Source organism: Lepidochelys olivacea (assembly GCF_965140295.1).
Source record: "Lepidochelys olivacea isolate rLepOli2 genome assembly, chromosome: 1".
Lineage (NCBI taxonomy): Eukaryota > Metazoa > Chordata > Testudines > Cheloniidae > Lepidochelys > Lepidochelys olivacea.
In genome coordinates, this window is record NC_140411.1 from 40,897,979 (window position 1) to 40,917,313 (window position 19,335).

The 19,335-nt window shown below is 40.1% G+C and overlaps 1 protein-coding gene across 2 annotated transcripts in view; it reads left to right on the plus strand.

Moving 5' to 3' along the window:
- PARP4 (poly(ADP-ribose) polymerase family member 4) overlaps positions 1-19,335 on the plus strand; it is a 116,199-nt gene that overhangs the window by 37,965 nt on the left and 58,899 nt on the right. For both annotated transcript variants that reach the window (XM_084616344.1, XM_084616345.1), the window contains exons 11-21: positions 2,318-2,455; positions 5,255-5,353; positions 6,220-6,403; positions 9,787-9,946; positions 10,523-10,647; positions 12,059-12,190; positions 12,437-12,523; positions 13,134-13,298; positions 14,090-14,136; positions 15,922-16,003; positions 16,405-16,542. In XM_084616344.1, coding sequence (XP_084472470.1) covers positions 2,318-2,455; positions 5,255-5,353; positions 6,220-6,403; positions 9,787-9,946; positions 10,523-10,647; positions 12,059-12,190; positions 12,437-12,523; positions 13,134-13,298; positions 14,090-14,136; positions 15,922-16,003; positions 16,405-16,542 — 1,357 coding nt within the window. The remainder of the gene's footprint in view (positions 1-2,317; positions 2,456-5,254; positions 5,354-6,219; positions 6,404-9,786; positions 9,947-10,522; positions 10,648-12,058; positions 12,191-12,436; positions 12,524-13,133; positions 13,299-14,089; positions 14,137-15,921; positions 16,004-16,404; positions 16,543-19,335) is intronic.

Here is a 19,335-nt window from a genome sequence, read left to right on the forward strand (position 1 = left end):
CTTGGGATGATTTAATTGGGGATGGGTCCTGCTTTTGAGCAGGGGGTTGGACTAGATGACCTCCTGAGGTCCCTTCCAACCCTGATATTCTATGATTCTATGATACACTAAGGACTCTGACAAAAGGAGATTTTCTGCCCATGTAGGAATACCAAGTCCCTGAACCACATTGTCTACTCTGACAGAAGCACTCATCTGTCACCATAGCTGCATCTAAACGCGGGGGGTTGCGGCATAGCTATATTGGCTGGAGGGGATGGGCTTTTTTACACCCTGACTGACAGCTATGCCAACAAAACTTTGTGGTGAAGACCTGGCCTCATTCTCTTTGAAAGTCATTGGGACTTAAGAGCCTAAGGTTGCGGCCTGGTCTACACTACAAAATTAGATCAACATAAGCCACCTTGCGTCAACTTAGTTGTACATGTGTCTATACTTACATTTATCTCCGGCTGATGTAAATGTCCTACAGGGATGTACTACAGGGATGCAGTAACACCACCTCCTTGAATGGTGTTGAGCTGTGGTCGACATACTGAGGTTAATGCAGCACGAGTATTGACACTGTATGACTTATGTTGACCCTAACAGTTCTCCAGCAGCTGTTCCACAATACCTAACACTGACTGCTCTGGTCACAGTTTTGAACTCGTCTCAGAGACCAGAAGCCACTACTGCTCCTTTAAAACCCCTGTATATTTTTAAAAGTCTTTTTCTGGTTGCCCAGCCTGGCAGGCACACCTACCATCTCTCCCTTGTTGTAAGCAATTGACCATGCTGGCTCCACTCACTAGATTTGCTACTGCTTGGAGCAGACAGTAGGTATTGGATCTCCTGAGCCTGTGAGGAGAAGAGACTGTGCAAACACAGCTTTGGAGCAGTCATAGAAACATGGAAATCTGCCAAAAGATTGCACAGGGGATGCAGGCAAAGGGGTATGGTAGGAATCACAACAGTGCCAGGTGAAAACGAAGGACCTGCAGCAGGCATACTAGAACCAGGGAGGCCAAAAGTCAATCCAGTGCCTATTTACAGACCTGCTGCTTTTACAATGAACTGAATGTCACTTTTGAAAATGGTGCAAAGGCCTGACTTAACCTCTGGTGTAGATGCAACAGGTTTGTTGGAAAAATGCTTCTGTTGTCCTAGCTACTGTCACTCAGGGAGGTGGAGTTCCTACAGCAGTGAAAAAAATCTCTTCTGTTGCTATAATCTGCATCTGCACTATGGGGTTACAGCAGCGTATGCTGTACTGCTGTAGTACCCATTGTGTAGACATGGCCTTAAGAGCCAAGTCACTTGGGTACTTTTGAAAAATTTACCCCTCATCTTAACTCTGAAGGTGGCCTCCTGTCAGAGGTAGAGCCTGGAAGTGATATCAATAAACAGCATGCTGGAGCATTACATGGAGCAGGATCCACAGATCTGCACCAAGTCTGGACTTCCCAGGATCTGAAAGGATACCAAAAAAGGCAAATTTAAAAAAAGCTTTGCTAAATTCCTCTCTGCTCATGCTACTGAGGGATTCAGCACCTATTCCTACTACTCTGAATTTGTTATTTAAATATCTTTAAGAGAGGATCCCACCAAGATTGTTTTGTAATTGAATAAGTATTTTGTATGTAGCTGAGCTTGTGGCAGGATTGTTCGGGACTGAGCTTGTAGGCCCAGATCCTCAGGTGCCTAAATATCTTTAACTCCCATTGATTCATGAAGTTGGGCACCTAAATATGTTTTAAGCCTTAATCAGTGTGCAACAACTTCCAGCAGCCATTGGTCCTTTCTCCAGCCTCAACAGACAAGTGTCAGTGGCTGCTGGGAGTTGTAGTGTAATGCAGTTGCATTCTGTGCAGACCATGAGCTAGAAGCTCTTCCCCTTAGGTCACCCAGACTGTTGACTCCAAAAGGACAATGAGTGAGTAGGCCTGATTGCTAGAAACTTCAAAATCTGTTTTTGTTAAAATTTTGGAAAACTAACATTTGGATTTTTTCACAGATGTGCCATAGCTTGAACTCTGTGAAACACAACTACATTGTATAGAAAAGGAGGAAACCTACTATGGGATTACAGACAATCACAGATTAGATAGCTGCTGTTGAATTACAATTTGTATTCCTGTTTGCCTTTAATATTTAAATATTTCCAGTAAATACTCCTTTGTATTGTGTCTGGTTGTTTTTCTTTTATAATTACAAGAAACGAAGAGTAGTCATTTCTATGAGGTACATATTAGTTCTTCACCCGTTAGCTATTAATTGAATTTGAATATACTTTCTAACTCACATGACCTTGAAGTTCATTTTCAATTTCTTGCAGTGACTGTCCAGTGAAAGTTCTACAAATATTCAGAGTTGGCAGAATAAGTGAAACAGCAGAGTTTCTGAGCAGTCTTGGGAATGTTCAATCCTTATTCCATGCATCATCTGTGCGCAACTTTGTTGGAATTCTCTCCCGGTAAGAACTTGCAGTATTTTTTCCTTAAGGTTTTCCAGCATCTTTTTACTTTTTTATCTAATATTTGGGGCTTATAAAGGGAATAATTTTCTTTGACATCAAGCAAATGTTTACTTTAATGTTTGAGCGTTAACATTTATGCGGGTACATCATAATGGAAAAATTTACCTATTCTTTTGAACAGATGAGTTATAAAGACTTGATATTCTCTTGAAAATGGGTCTAAAGTGGATATAAGTGGTCAGACATCATGGTAATAAGCATAATTTAAATACCTGGGTAGAGAAAGAACTTAATTTTTTTTCAGTGTGTTCTATTTAAGCTTAATTACTAACCAAAAAAAATAGAGAGAGAGTGGAAAGAGTAATAAAATGTGAATTCTATATCCCTTCTTCTAGCAAGCCTTCCATTGCTGACCTATGCCCTCCATTTTTAGATGTTATTTTTTTAAATATATTTGTGTATGTAATATTAAGCACACATCACTATCTTCTGCTGCTGTAACCCATATCTTACCACACATCCTGTCTATTTTCATCCTTTGTGTTGGATCTAATTAAGGGTCAAACATTTGCAGCCAATAGTAGTACTAGTAGTACTAACAAATTCTATGGGACTACTCATGGTAGTAAGTACTGAGTTCATTAATGAGTGTTCATATGATCATCCTCTTTGATTGCAGCTCCTGAGGGCAAGAATCTGTTAACTTTATTTGATTGTAAAGGGCCATGCACACCTATGATACTGTATAAATAATACAATGTTAGTTTTATTTCTATAGCCAAATAAAATTGATTTCTATCATAATCTTAACAGAATTCATAGATTCTAAGGCAATAAGGGACAATTAGGTTGTCTGGTTGAACTTCCTGTATATCACAGGCCGCTAAGAGTATGTCTACACTGCAGTTAAAGACCCACAGTTAGCCTGTGTCAGCTAACTCAGGCTTGCGGGGCTCGGGTTACGAGGCTGTGGTGTAGTCGCTCAGGCTCTGGGACCCCATGAAGAGGGGTTGTCCCAGAGCCTGGGGTCCACCCTGGGCCTGAGTATTTACACCACTGTTAAACAGCCCTATAGCCTGAGCCTCGCAAACCAAGTCAGCTGATAACCCCTGCATTGAGCCCAATATCGGTTTTTTTGTTTTTTGTTTTTTTTACTAAAACATACCTTTCAGAAAGACATCCAGTTTTGATTTGAAGAAATCAACAGATAGAGAATCCACTACTTCCTTTGTTAAGTTTAGTCTAGAGGTTTATCACCTTCAAAAATATGTGCCCTGTGTCTAATCTGAATTTGTTTGACTTCGGCTTCTAGTCATTGATTCTTGTTATGCCTCTCTCCTCAAGATTAAAGAGCCCGGCAGTACCAGGCATTTTCTCCCTGTCAGGGTACTTATAAACTGTAATCGAGTGACCTATTAAGATCTTTAAGTTTCTTGCTGTAAGACATTTTCTCCAGACCTCAAATTATTTTTGTGGCCTTTGTCTGTGCCTGCTTCAAATTTTCAACATCTTTTAAAAAATGTGGACACCAGAACTGTATGCAATATTCTGTTATCAGTCTCACCAGTGCTGTAAACAAAGGTAAAATAATCTGAGAGCTTCTCTGTTTCTACATCCAAGAACAGTGTTATCCGTTTTTGCCACAATGTCACACTAGGAGCTCATGTTGAGTTTCTTAGCCACTGTGACTGCAAAATCTTTTTCAGAGTCACAGCTTTGAGAATACCAGCCCCCATTCTGTAGATATTGCCTGTGTTTCTTGTTCCTAGATGTATGACCTTGCATTTGGTTGTATTTAAATGTATTTTGTTTGAATGGGCCTGATCTAACAACTGATCCAGATCACTCTGTATGACTGCCCTCACTTTGTCCTCATCCTTATTTACTACTCTGCCAACCTTTGTGTCATCCTCAGATATGATCAGCAGTGTTTGTTTATTTATTTCCAAATCACTGATTTAAAATATTGTACAGCATTGGGCCTAGTGCCAATCCATGAAGAACCCAACTAGAAAAATCCCCATTTGATGATGATTCCCCATTGACAACTGCTTTTTGAGTTCTGTCAGTTAGCTGTTAGTTCTGTCAGTTAGTTCTTAATCTATTTCAGATGTGCTTTATTTATATTATATAGTGCTAATTTTTTCATAAGAATGTCATGCGGTACTAAGTCAATTGGCTTACAAAAGTCTAAGTATATAACATCTGTGCAGTTACCAATATCAACCAAATTTGTAATCTCATCAAAAGTTTAAATCTGATTTGTTTGACAAGATCTGCTTTCCATAAAAGAAGACTAAAATTAAGGATCAAATTGCACTTCACTCCTGAACACTCTACCTTTTATGCCCACCCTTGTTTTGCTTAGATAATGTATGTGTCTGTGATAAGTGTACAGTGTTCCACATAGTATAGGTTATAGAAAAGTAGCACTATTTTGTATAATCAGACAAATATTAAGTGCTAGTTTCATGTTAATCTGGATGTTTGCCAGTGATCACTATTTTGTTTTCACTTTCTAACATGCAGTTCTTATGTGCTAAAACTAGAAAAATAAGGAGTATTTACTGTAATATCCTCTTGATGAACCTCACCCATGGATTTCCCCTATTGTGACTAACTCAGTAATGTCTCTGTTTTACTGAACATTTTCCAGAACTCCCTTTCCATGGTTTCTGTAAACTGTATTTTGTCTGGTTCATCAGTGGCACCCTATTTACTCAGTCCGTATTAATCACGGGACTGTATGTCAGGATCCTTCTACCTTCATTAACTATGATGCTATTTCTTTTCTAGGGGACTCCTTTTACCAAAGATAGTGGTTGAAGACCATGGCATGGAAAGAACTGATGTTGGGAACCTGGGGAGTGGCATTTATTTCAGTGATTCCATCAGGTTTGAAATACTTAGTTATAATACTGCGTTCTTTTGACTGTTAAAGAAATTTAAGTTTCTTTTTGTAATGTTTTAGAGCAGGGGTGGGCAAACTACGGCACGCGGGCCAGATCCAGGCCACTAGCCGTTTTAATCTGGCCCTTGAGCTCCCATGGGGAAGCGGGGTCTGGGGCTTTCCCTGCTCTGGTGTTCCACGCAGCTCCCGGAAGCAATGGCATGGCCCTTCTCCGGGTCCTATGCATAGGGGCAGCCAGGGGGCTCCGCTCTGCATGCTACCCCTACCCCAAGCACCGCCCCACAGCTACCATTGGCCAAGAACCACAGCCAATGGGAACTGCAGGGGCGGTGCCTGTGGATGGGGCAGCGTGCAGAGCTGCCTGGCCGCACCTCTGTGTAGGAGCTGGAGAAGGGACATGCCACTGCTTCTGGGAGCCACTTGAGGTAAGTGTCTTGAGGTAAGCCTGCACCCCAGAGCCTCTCCCTGCGCCCCATCCCTCTGCCCAAGCCCTGATCCCCCTCCCATCCTCTGAACCCCTCAGTCCCAGCCCAGAGCACCCTCCGTCACCCCAAACCCCTCCTCTCCAGCCCTACCCCAGAGCCCGCATCCCCAATCAGAGCCCTCACCCCTTCCTGCACCCCCAACCCCAATTTTGTGAGCATTCATGGCCCACCGTACAATTTCTATTCCCAGATGTGGCCCTTGGGACAAAAAGTTTGCCCATCCCTGTGGTCGAGGAATTTTAAGATAATTTTGATGTTGAAAGTTATTCCTTTCCAGTTTTCTACTTTCTATTGAAACTTAAAATAGAAATGCATGTTAATGTAAACTGTATGTGTCTGTGTGTGTGATTTTTCTTTAACTGTAGTACAAGCATTAAGTATTCTCTACCAAGTGAAATGGACGGAACTCGATTGTTGGCTGTTTGTAATGTGGCACTAGGAACCTGCCTGGACTTGTATAAAAAAGATTTGTCATTAACTAATGCACCATCAGGATATGACAGCGTGCATGGAGTCCGTAAAACAGCAAACATCTATTCAGATTTTGAGGTACAGAAATCAGATCCAACCAAAAAAAGGCACTGAGGTTGTTTAATACTGATTTATTGTGTCAGTGTTAGATAACAGGACAGAGGGAGACTGAATTCCTAGGTTCTATTCCCAGTTCTGCCACTGAGTTACTATGTGGCAATGGGCAAGTCACTATCACTTTTACCTCCATTTCCCCATCAGTAAAGTGCATACAATACCTGCGTCACAGGATTTTTAAACATTTGTATAGAGCTTTTGGGACTGTGGCATGAAGGACGCTATTTAAATGAAAAATATTAATATTATTTTATATTACAGTAGAATTTTCCTATAATTTGCTGAGAGGGATTTTATATTGAACTTGGTTCTAACAAAGTGGAGGGGGGGATCCTGAATTACTCTGCAACATTTCAGCAGACTTTCATGTCACATAAACCACATACACAATAGGATTTGGAGCCATGGAAGGGTCAACCAGGATTTTTTTTAATGGATGTTGAATATAGTAAGGCTATGTCTATACTAGCTGAAAACCATATTCCACCAGGGTTGCAGCCGTGAATCACAACTTCTTTTCCTAGTGTAAACACATCCCTTTAGTAAAGCATTGCTTCACTTTGGGCTTGTCTACACTTACATTTTATAGTGCTCTAACTTGCTGGCTCAGGGGTGTGAAAAATCACCCCCCTGAGCGCAGCAAGTCTGAGCGCTTTAAAGTGCTAGTGTAGACAGGCTCCGAGCTAATCCCCTCATGGAGGTGGATTACCAGGAGCGCTGGGAGAGCTGTCTCCCAGCGCTTGCGCACGACCACACTCGCACTTCAAAGCAATGCCACGGGAGCGCTGCCACGGGAGTGCTTTGAAGTTTCCAGTGTAACCTTGCCCTTATAGTGAACTTTCATTCCACTATCAACTGTTTGCATTGTGCTAGTTCCCTTGGAATATACCAATTCTAATCTACTTAGATAGGTGCTAAATACTACATTTCAAGGAAATTTTCCCTGCATCCTATAATTATCACTTTCACATAGAAGAGGGAAAGGGCAAGGAGGATCCTGGCTCCGAGTCACGCTACAGTAGCTCCCAGCAAGGAGTAAAGAGGAGCTGAATAGTATTGCTAAAGTTGCTCTGCAGTGAGGGTAGAGAGGTTACCAAGTATGCAGTTTTTGCAGCCCATTGGGCTATTTATAACTGACAGCAGCAGGGATTTTTTAGCAGTTGCAGGTTGCAGTGTTTTGGGCTATTTTGCTGCCCTGTTGCCACTAGCCATGCTGCTCCAAAGTTGGGAGGGGGACTTCTGATCTGCCTCGCCCCCTGCCCTGCCGAGGTGTCCCGCCCTGCTGTCAGGATCTCAGTTCTCAGCCCCCTCCTTGGGTTACATTTGCAGAATGGATGTAAGATGCTGCTGTGCCTTAGTCCCAAAACTTTCTGCTGCTCTCCTTCCCCATACCTGCTGGTGATCGCTGTGACTCCTGGCATTAAGAAGTTATTTAGAGGCATGCTCACTCACAGAAGCTTTTTTGTGTATGGTGTCACAGGGCTTCTGCGCCTGTATTTCCCCTCAGAGGTTCAGCAAGGGCACCTGACACTCAGGCTTCCAGCTCTTGCCACTCTTGGGTGGAGACATGCATTTCCAGGCTGGACAGTTCCCTGGCCTTCTCTGTGTAATTCGTAGCACAGTCAGTCTGCCTAGACAGACCTTCTTGCTTTTTCTTCAGAGATGGATAACAGTTAAGGTTACGATTTTGTCATGGTTATTTTTAGTAAAAGTCATACACAGGTCATGGGCAATAAACAAAAATTTACCGGAACTGTGGCATGTCCATGACTTTTACTAAAAATAACAGGGTAGAGAGTGGGGGGAAGGAATGACAGCAGGAGCCCCATGAGTGGGACTGACAGTCCCACTGCCGTGGGGGAGGGGGGCACAGCCCCAGCTTCAGCCCCCGCTGCAGCCATGGGGAGGAGTGCACAGTCCTGACTTCAGCTCTGGCCAAAGCTGCGGAGTAGAGGCACGCAGCGGCGGTTCAGGCTCCGGCCCCAGCCAAGCTCCGGCCCTGGATGGAGCTGTGGGGAGGGAAGGTGCACTGCCCTGGCTCCTGCCACAGCTGTGACGGGGGCCCACAGACCTGAAGCCATGGGTCAGGGAGGAACAGCCCCACCACTGACAGCTGAAGCCGAAGTCACTGAGGTCTGATAAAGTCATAGAATTCATTACCTCCGTGACTAAATAATAGTGTTACAGCTACAGGTATAACTTACGACACAGTTCTTTCCAACCAAGCCTACTTTATTCTTAAGGATAAAATATTTTGGAGAAAACATATTTAAAACAATAAAAGAACCTACATGCATCTTTATAAGCTTACCAGGCGTTACGCCACCCAAGGGTTTTTTTTGTAGTCACAAATTCCTCAGTTTCAGTTCAGGACAAGCACATGGTCTTTGGAGGTCTCTCTAGGCTAAATTCTTCCAGTGTTCCCATGAGGATTGGTGAACTCCATGGAACGGGGTTCTGCCTGTTTGGTGTATCAAGAGAAGGCCCCAAGTCATTTTAAACTTAGGCTTTTTATCCAAAGACCTTTTCTTTGTGGGTCTCAGGAGAATCCAGTTTGGACTAGTATATGCATATGTCCCAGGGGGACTTCAAAGGCTGATAACTAAGGAAGTTCAGTAGCATTCTCCTTCTCTGTTACAGAAGGTACATACAATGCCATAACACCACATACATTTTAATATAATGTATCCCACAGATACTCCAATAAGGTTTAACTTAATTCCGTAAAACTTATTTTAATTCCATAAGGTTTGTTCAAGATATTGTCAGTCTGTCACATATGGAATATAGAAAACAACAATGAAAGAGGGTTCCACTGTCTTATTAATGTATAAAATAAATATAATCCCTGCTCCAAATTGTTTAAACTGTAAGGGTAGGAAGAGGTGCAATACTATGCAAACAAATAAGCACAGTTGCTGTCTAGGCAGCCAGAGAAGGAAAAGTGATAATTATTCTTGGAATTATTTTGAGGAACAGTTGTGTTTTAAGGAGTTTTTTTTGAGAGAGATTGGGCACCAGGATAACTTAATTGTGAGGCTTTTTGCCAAGTTGAGGATGGCATGAAAGAAGGCATAAATTTGTGAGTGAGCAAAGGAGACAAAAGGAGCAGTCAGCAGTGAAGTTTGGGCAGTGTAGGAAGTTATGAGGAGGTATAGGATGAGAAGAGGACAGAAGTGGAGTTCTTCGAAGAGTGAAAAGCATTAGTATTAAAACCATACAGTCATATGAATATCCCAGTTGAGATGTCTCTTTAGATCAGCTCTTAAATCGGTTTACAGTCTTTGTAGGAATACCTGTAGCTTTTATTATGTTTGTAAAATAATTCTCTTTGCTTGCAATAGGATGATGAATTTGTTGTATACAAAACCTGTCAGGTTAAAATGAGATACATTGTTAAGTTTTGTCTTCCTGGAGACCAAATAAAGCAGTTTCAGCCTGGAATTGTGACAGAATTAGCGCAAGATCTGCCAGCGACCTCACATTGTCATTTACAAACCGAAGGTGGACAATATTTCTTGTTTGTAACTGTATTTACATCATGAATGCTCTAGCTATTAATCAATAACTCTTGAATAAAACTGATCAAATACATTTTTAATATAATTTAAAAATTCTTTTGGATTGATTTGCAGCTGTCACCACGTGTTCTTAACTAATATTGGTATCTTGGAAGCATCTGTTTAACAGATTTCCTCTGGGAATAAATATTGAGGCTGGTTTTCTCCTCCTGACAAAGTGCCTTTCAAGAGGCCTAGCAGAAAATATTCTTGCATAAGTCATCAGACGCTCTTTAAAGAATTCACATTTTACTCCCTAAGAGCTAAACAAAGGTCTTATGAAAGACCTGTCATCAACTCATGATCCCTCAGACAGCCTTTATCGCAGCAATAGAACAATACCATTGTGGGAATTCATAACAGACACTGAGTATTATTTTTAATTCATGTATGCTGAATTACAGTTGTAAACATGGGACAAATAGCCATTGGTGTGTGGGATTGGCTATTACCCACCACCACCACCACCCAAAACCCCAAACCAAAACACTAACCTTTCTTCAATTTTTTTATGTTTTAGACTATGCATTACCAAGTGTAAATCTTTTAAACCATGTGAAAACTGGTCTTCAGGACACATCTGGAAACCCAGTCCCTCTTGAAGATATTCATATCAAGGGGAGGATAATAGACTTCATAGGACAGGTACAGTGCACTGTTTATTGTTAACTCAGCTTTTCAGCAACTGACTACTGAGAATTAATTCAAATTGTTATGTACTGTTGAGTCACTTTTAGAAAAATAGACAACTCAATCTCTAAATGAAGGTCAGTCTCTTACAGGTCAAAGTATTTTTAAAGGTAAGCAGACAAGTTTTATTTGTAAGTTCTTTGGGCAATGAAAAGATCAGTGAATTTTTGTAATTCCATATTTCAGAATAATTTTTCTGCCTATATGTGGTTAAATCATTGCCAGGAAGAAAGTTGCTGCAATGGAATATGCCTTTCTTTTTTTTTTAAGGGGCTTTCTTTCCTGCCAATTTGATAACTAGGATTGGTGCATTGAGCTTACCAAAATAATGAAAGGCCCATCCCCACGGATGAGGGAGAGGCCCCAAACCCAGAAATTAACAGATTACGTGGGACAAAAAATGAAAATAAGGGATGGAGGTCCAGGATCAAAACAACGAATCCAGGGGGTACACCCATCAGAGAACCGTAGACCAGTGGTTCTCAAACTAGGGCCGCCACTTGTTCAGGGAAAGGAAAGCCCCTGGCGGGCTGGGCCGGTTTGTTTACCTGCCGCGTCTGCAGGTTCGGCCAGTTGCGGCTCCCACTGGCCGCGGTTCGCTGCTCCAGGCCAATGGGGGCTGCGGGAAGTGGCATGGGCTGAGGGATGTTCTGGCTGCCCTTCCTGCAGCCCCCATTGGCCTGGAGTGGCGAACCGCGTCCAGTGGGAGCCGCGATCAGCCGAACCTGCAGACACGGCAGGTAAACAAACCGGCCCAGACCACCAGTGGCTTTCCTTTCCCTGAACAAGTGGTGGCCCTAGTTTGAGAACCACTGGTCTACGGTTCTCTGATGGGTGTACCCCCTGGATTCGTTGTTTTGATCCTGGACCTCCATCCCTTATTTTCATTTTTTGTCCCATGTAATCTGTTAATTTCTGGGTTTGGGGCCTCTCCCTCATCCGTGGGGATGGGCCTTTCATTATTTTGGTAAGCTCAATGCACCAATCCTAGTTATCAAATTGGCAGGAAAGAAAGCCCCTTAAAAAAAAAAAGAAAGGCATATTCCATTGCAGCAACTTTCTTCCTGGCAATGATTTAACCACATATAGACAGAAAAATTATTCTGAAATATGGAATTACAAAAATTCACTGATCTTTTCATTGCCCAAAGAACTTACAAATAAAACTTGTCTGCTCCTAGCAACATTTTGTAGTGTGAAACATAATAGCACATTTATGCTATTAAATTTAAAATAGTGAACTTAAACCAAAACCACTAATGCAGAATGACCTATGGGAAGATATACTCTCTACCTGTTGTTTTTTTTATCATTATATTTTTTTCACTTAATAGGATTATAAAAGAGATCCATTTCTCTATTTCAGATAGTAGTGTTTCAGACATACACCAATCAAAATGATAATTCCATTGAGGCAAAATATGTCTTTCCTTTGGATGGCACAGCAGCTGTATGTGGATTTGAGGCTTTCATCAATGGGAAACATATTGTTGGAAAGGTAAGATGATTTAATATTTCGCTCTTCTAGAGTGCTTTCAATCCCAAAATTCAAAGCATTAATGAGCGAAGACACACAACATTAGTGTTACTACTACTCTCACTCTGATTTTATACCATTGTCACTTAACTAGCTTTTGAGTTGATGGTGTACCACTAAATGACTCTTGGTTAACTGAGACAAGGTAGTTAACTGTGTTCCATATAAAAATAGTTAATTTACTGATTTTGGAGCAATCTTTTGCAGGTTAAAGAAAAGGAACAAGCACATAAGGAATATAGAGACGCAATCAGTCGAGGTGATGGAGCTTACTTGATGGACCAGGATGCTCCTGTATGTTGAATGTCATGGTTTACTATGCATTTTTAAAACCCCAGACTGGTCACATTGTATATTAGTCGCTGAAGTCAGATACCAAACAAATCAAATTTATGACATTGATCCCCAACCCCACAAATACACATGTACTTCACTTTACGCATGAGAGTAGACCCATTGGAATTGTTGCAGAATCATGTCTTTAATGGGAAGGATTTTTTGTTTTGTTTTGTTTGTTTTTAAATAATGGAAATTATTTAGGCTGCACATTTGATCATTTCAGGAAATTAGTCAAAAATATCCACTGTACGTCCTACAGAAACTAGATTTTGCCAACTCTCCGTAAAATCCTCTTTTAAAAAACAATTTGAACTCTCTCTGTAAAATATTGATTTATGCATAGATACTACTGATGAGTTTTGTCCAGACAGGAATTTTTTAGTAAATTGTTAAAACAGCATAACTTCTTGCCCTTTATCACCATAATTAGTTTTCTTCAAGCCTCTTCTCTGAAGAAATATAGAAAACTAGCATTTGTTTTTTGTACATGACAAAACAAATGATTTATTGCTTTGGAAAATATATAGTTTAAATATGCAGATTAAAGCAATCATCTCTTTTCTAGGATGTTTTTACTGTAAGTGTTGGAAACTTACCACCTAAAACTACAGTTCTTATCAAAGTCACCTACATCACTGAGCTTAGTTTTCAGAATGGCTGTATTACTTTTCAAATGCCTGCTGCTGTAGCTCCTTGGCAACAAGACAAAGCCTTAAATGAAAACACACAGGTTTGTGCATTTAAAGTATAAACTTAAAGTAGCATCTTATTGGTTTGAAGCAGAAGTACTCCTCTAAGGGTGGTGATTCCACAACAAGTTTGAGGGGAGTTGCAACCATCCTCCCTTTCTTATCTTTTTACATGTTCTTACCGTTTCATTTAAAATTGATTCTAACCCTTATGGCTGAAAGCAAGAGCCTCCAAAAATGTGAACCAAAACAAAAAATAAATCAATGTAGTGATGCCTCCTGAATCTACTCGAAACAATAGCTCTAAGACAAGGTTCATAACCTGGGTATTGTGACCAGCCTGCCCATATTGTTAAAAGGAAAGTGGTCCTGACTACATGGGATGAAGGCCTAGCATGGGGAAAGGGATTCCAGGATGGAAAAGGTTGAGAACCACTGGTTTAAAACATGAGTAAATGTAGCAGTGTTAGTAATTAAGGGCCCAGGCCTATAGGCTGGCTACTTTGTATAGGTGGCCCCCTACACATGACTTAGTGATTTCCATGTGGGTATAGAGGTTTTCCCACAGAGAACAGTTTGCAAGAAGGGACAAATGACTTAGTATGTTTTCCCTTTTTAAATATCATCAAGCTTATTCTCCTTCCCATATGTATGTATAATTCCCATATGTTATACTCGCATATTGAGGAAAGAGTTAACCACTGAAAGTGAAAGAAGCTGAGAAAATTGCTGGGTGCTGTGCTACAGTTGCTTTTCTAATAAAAGCAAGAGTGGCACTAAGATCTGTATATTTCATAACAATGATACATTTATAGTTTTTTATTTTATATAGGATACAGTAAAGAAGGTTTGTGTTAAGCAAATAGGACCAAAAAAGGGGTAAGTAACATTTAGTAAGATACTTGATAGTCAAAAATGATTTTAAATAGTTTCCTTATTTTTGTTACTAACACCTTAGATTCTTAAATGTGAAGCAGTGTGTAAAATTTAATTTTCACCATTTATGTGGGGTTTATGGCATTTCATTCAGGTTGCATGATGAAAAGACTTTTTACTTTTGATTCAAAACTGCTGCTCTATTTGGGTTACAAATACTACACGGCAATAATTTTTAGGCAAACTCCATCTCTACCCCACTTCACTGAATATTTTGGATTGTTTGTTTCCTGAAAACATTTCCCTCAATACCAGGTTTTATAAAAACTTTGCATCACAAAACCTAATCCCTTGGGCCTGCACTACCTGAAAGTGTACTTTTTAAATTGAACTGATGGTTAGCTTTTTCTTTTCATTAACATCTTTAATAATTTTTTTGAATTATATTTCAAATTGTAAATTTTTTTCTGATAACTTAATACTTCTTGAGAAATGGATAATTATAGTACTAATTCATGCAATGCCTCTGCAGATATCCACTCGCTCCTATTCATGAGCTATTCTGCTAGTAGAAGCAGTAAGAGCTTTAATGGGCACTTGTGCTTCTCCAGAAACTGAATTTTCAGTGTTAGAAACTACATAATGCCCATGTACATGTATGCACACAATGTTGCGGCAAAAAGGACTAATCCATAGGCTCAGGGGCCGGAGCACCTACAGGGCAAAAATGGTGGGTGCTGAGCACTTACTTGCAACCCACCTATGGTGTTCATATTTTTAAAGGATGTTGGAAAAATTGGGGAGGGTACAGAGAAGAGCCACAAAAATTATTTGAGGGTTAGAAAAAATGCCATATTGTGAAAGACTTAAAAAGCACAATCTGTTTAGCATATCAGATACATGAGCAAGTGATGGCTTGATCATGGTGTGTAAGTACCTTCATGGTGAGAAAATACTAGGTACCAAAGGGCTCTTTAATCTAGTGGCAAAAAGACATAAAAAGAACCAATGGCTGGAAGTTAAAGCTGGATAAATTCAAATTAGAAATAAGGCACAATTTTTTTTTAACAGTGAGGGTGATTGTTCCTATGGCTAATCTACCAAAGGAAATGTATGTTTTTCAGGAAGGTACTCTATATTCGTACACAAATTACTGGGCTCATTACAGGAGTAATTGGGTAAAATTCTATGGTCTATTTTATACCAGAGTTCAGACTAGATGATCTCATGGCTTCTTCTGTCCTTAAAAATCTGTGTATCTATGAATATCCTTAGTGAATCAGCATGTCCGCTGTTTGGAGTGTCTTGGGGATAGAAACTTTTGCAAGGGAAGCATGGGGCAGAAGAGAGCAAGGAGGTCAGATTAGATGATCATGATGGTCCCTTCTAACCTTGAAGTCTGAGTCTACAAGTCATGCACTGCTTATTGCCTTTACCCTAAGACAGGGGTTCTCAAATGAGGGGTCAGGACCCCTCAGAGGGTCGCAAGGATATTACATGGGGGGTTGCGAGCTGTCAGTGTCCACCCCAAACCCTGCTTTGCATACAGCATTTATAATGGTGTTAAATATATTAAAAAGTGTTTTAAATTTATAAGGGGGGGTCACACTCAGAGGCTTCCTTTGTGAAAGAGGTCACCAGTACAAAAGTTTGAGAACTACTGCCCTAAGAGCTGCGAAGGATAGGAAACAGAGACTGATGTGTTCTGATGGAGGAAGCATGGCATACATGCCAGATATCATCTTCTCCAAAACTGCCTTGTGTGTCAATTGTTTTTTCTTTTCTTAGTGGATTCTGTATGGCCATGTCTATTGAAATGCCACACCATATTGAACGCATTCATAGTTGGACGCATACACTTAAAATAAAGGTAAGTAAATCTTCTTGCAACTCTTTTTCTGTTTTAGAGCTTATGTCTTGTATTTTAAAAGGACCCTTTTATACTTTTGAAATAAATTGCATATGATGTTTATATAGGACTCATGTAAACTGGTAATTCCATTTCCTTATATCAAATTAATTTTTTTTCATGTGCACTTTTTAGAATGGAAGTCTTTTAATCTTAAAATACATTTAGAAAAGTGCATGTCACTCTAAAGAAACATATATATTTTTAAATGAAAACCACCATCTTAATGGTAAAAAAACTTCAGGACATCTCATACTTAATGTTACATCTTCAAGCCTGAGTTTTTCTTAAAAGCATGAAGTTTTGTACAATTAAATGCTATTTTGGCAGAAATTGATAAATGTCGGCTTTTTACCCTCTAGAAAACAGACTGTAAAGCCGTAATCAGGACTGTGGAGAACAGTTCCTTGGACACCAGTGGCTTTGCTCTAGAAATCTGGATTTCTCAAGTGTATCTACCCAGAATGTGGGTAGAGAAGCATCCAAACAAAGAGAGTGAGGTACAACTGCTACTTCTACTATATATTATCAACTAATGGATTGGCTAAATTCTGCCAGGACATACCGCTCATATAAATGCTATTGACTTTAGTGGAGAGTAAGTCAGACCAGAATTTGGCCTGATATGGTTAGTTTTGTACTTTGGAAAAATTTAAAGAAATATAAGCCATCAATGTTGAAGAGAAAAAAAGATTATGGGACAGTATTTCTATGTAATTGTCATGAATATACACTTTGTACCTGACTTACTTGTGGTAATGTCTTTTTGATCAATTTAACAAATTCACTCTGTACAGTCATTCATCTTATTGATCTATGTGACCCTTTCCCTTCAGTTTGCTTTCGTATTTTATTTAGCAAGTGCTCCATCCTTTTTGGTCTTTAACTTTAAAGTACACTTTAAAACATTATAAAGCAGGTATATTGAAAAAAGTCTATAGCTAAGTTTTCTTATGTACAGTATTAAAGCACATGCATAATAGCAACAAATTATCTCCTTAACTGTTAATTTGAAGCATTTTCCTGTTGGTCTTTAGAATTATCTAAAGAAAAGATTTCTAATCAGTTTTAAATCTGAAGAAAGTTATATATTTCACAGTTAACAGAACATAAATGCAGCCATATTTGCCAAATTCAGTGGGGAAAAAAGTACTGCAAGATGCGGGGTGAAATGCTGGCCCCTTTAAAAGCAATGAGAAAACTCCCATGGACTTCAGTGGGGTCAGGATTTCACCCAAAATGTCTTGAGGAGTGAGGAGGGAACTAAAATATGCAACTAGTGTATTTGCATCTTTGCAGCCTGCAAGTTCAAATTAGTAATAGTTCCTATCAGGACATAGTTCCATTGAAATGGAATTTTCATAATTCTACCTTTTATTTTAGTTGAACTTTCCACAGAATCTTTCTGATATAAGCCCCAGTCCTGCAAACAAGCACACACAAGCTTAAATTGACAAAGTGTAGAGGCCATGGCTTATGTACTCCAAAACCCAGAATGCTGCATACTGTTTTTGTTGCAAACTCTTCCAGTCTAATATTCCAGCCACATTGGGTTCTACAGGAACAAAGGACTGGAAAAATCTGGCTAGAAATCTGGCATGCCATGAGAAGGCAGCAAATCACCAGAGAGCATTCCATAGGTGGAAAGAGCTTGAGATGACACTAAGGTTAAAGGCCATTGTAGATGATCAGCATCAAGAGAAGATTGCATCAGAGTCTCTTTACTGGCAAAATGTTCTGAAAAGGCTCATTGCCACTGTGAGAATGTTTGCTACCCAAAACCGAGCACTGCATTGCACTTCAGATCAGCTGTATGTGCCAAATAATGGAAACTTCCTTAAAATTGTGGAGCTGATGGCTGAGTTTGACGCTGTACTCCAGGAGCATCTAAGAAGAGTCACCACCCAAGAAATGTACACACACCAGTACCTTGGAAAAACAGTTCAAAATGAGATCATACAGTTACTGACAACAAAAGTCAAACAGAAGTTTGTGGAAGATCTGAAGTCAGCAAGATATTACTCTGTTATTCTGGATTGCACACCTGCCATCAGCCATATGGAACAAATAACTTTAATGGTGTGTTTTGTAACAACAACAGAACCTAGTGAAAATGTCCCTGCAGTGGTGACTGTCAGAGAGCATTTTCTAGAATTTATTGACATTGATGATACTACAGGAGCTGCTATGACAAATGTTCTTCTTAAAAAACTGGAAGATACGGGAATCACAATAGCTGACATGAGAGGTCAGGACTACAATAATGGTGCCAACAAGAGAGGAAAGAAAGAGGAGTGCAGACACGGATCCGAGAGCTAAACCCTCAAGCTTTTTTTGTCCCATGCAGTTCTCATTCATTGAACTTGGTGGTAAGTGATGCAGCATCAGCTTCTAGTGAGGCTGCTGAATTTTTTAATGTAATTCCAAGCATCTATGTATTTTTCTCTGCATCAACTCATCGATGGCAAATTTTGAAGCGACATCTAGGAACATCCTCTCTGACACTGAAACCACTGAGTGCCACATGATGGGAAAGTTGAGTGGAGGCGATAAAGCCTATCAAACACCAAACTAGGAAGATAGATGATGCCCTCGTTGCCATTATGGAGGATAATGCTATGACAGGAACTGTTCATGGGAGAACAGTGGCAGATGGAAATAGAATCACCAGAAACATACATAACTTCAAATTTGTGTGGCTTAGTGTTGTGGCATGACGTACTGTTTGAAATAAATGTTGTAAGCAAGAGACTCCAAGGTGTTGACCTTGATATATCTGGAGCAATGGAACAACTGGACAAAGCAAAGTCATACCTACAGTCTTACCGGTCAGATGAGGGATTTCAAAACGTTCTGAAGAGTGCACAGAAGTTGGCAGAGGAACTTCACACTGAAGCTATTTTCCCACCCATTCAAGAATACAAGAGTCACTGAAGAAGAAGACATTTTGATTATGAGGCACAGGATAATCCCATAAGAGACCCCAACCAATAATTCAAAGTTGAATTCTTTAACCAGGTGCTAGATTGTGCAATACAGTCAGTTGAAGAACGTTTCATGCAGCTCAAGGAACACAGCAGTATATTTGGGATGTTGTATGATACTCCAAAACTCCTCACTATACCTGAAGAAGACCTACACCAGCAATGCAGGGCACTAGAGACAGTGTTGACACATGATGACATGCGTGATAGTGATGCGAGTGATTTAGGTGATGAACTGAAAGCCCTTTCAAGATATATTTCAGCAGGATCAACTCCAAAGGCTGTTCTGGAATATATATGCACAAATAA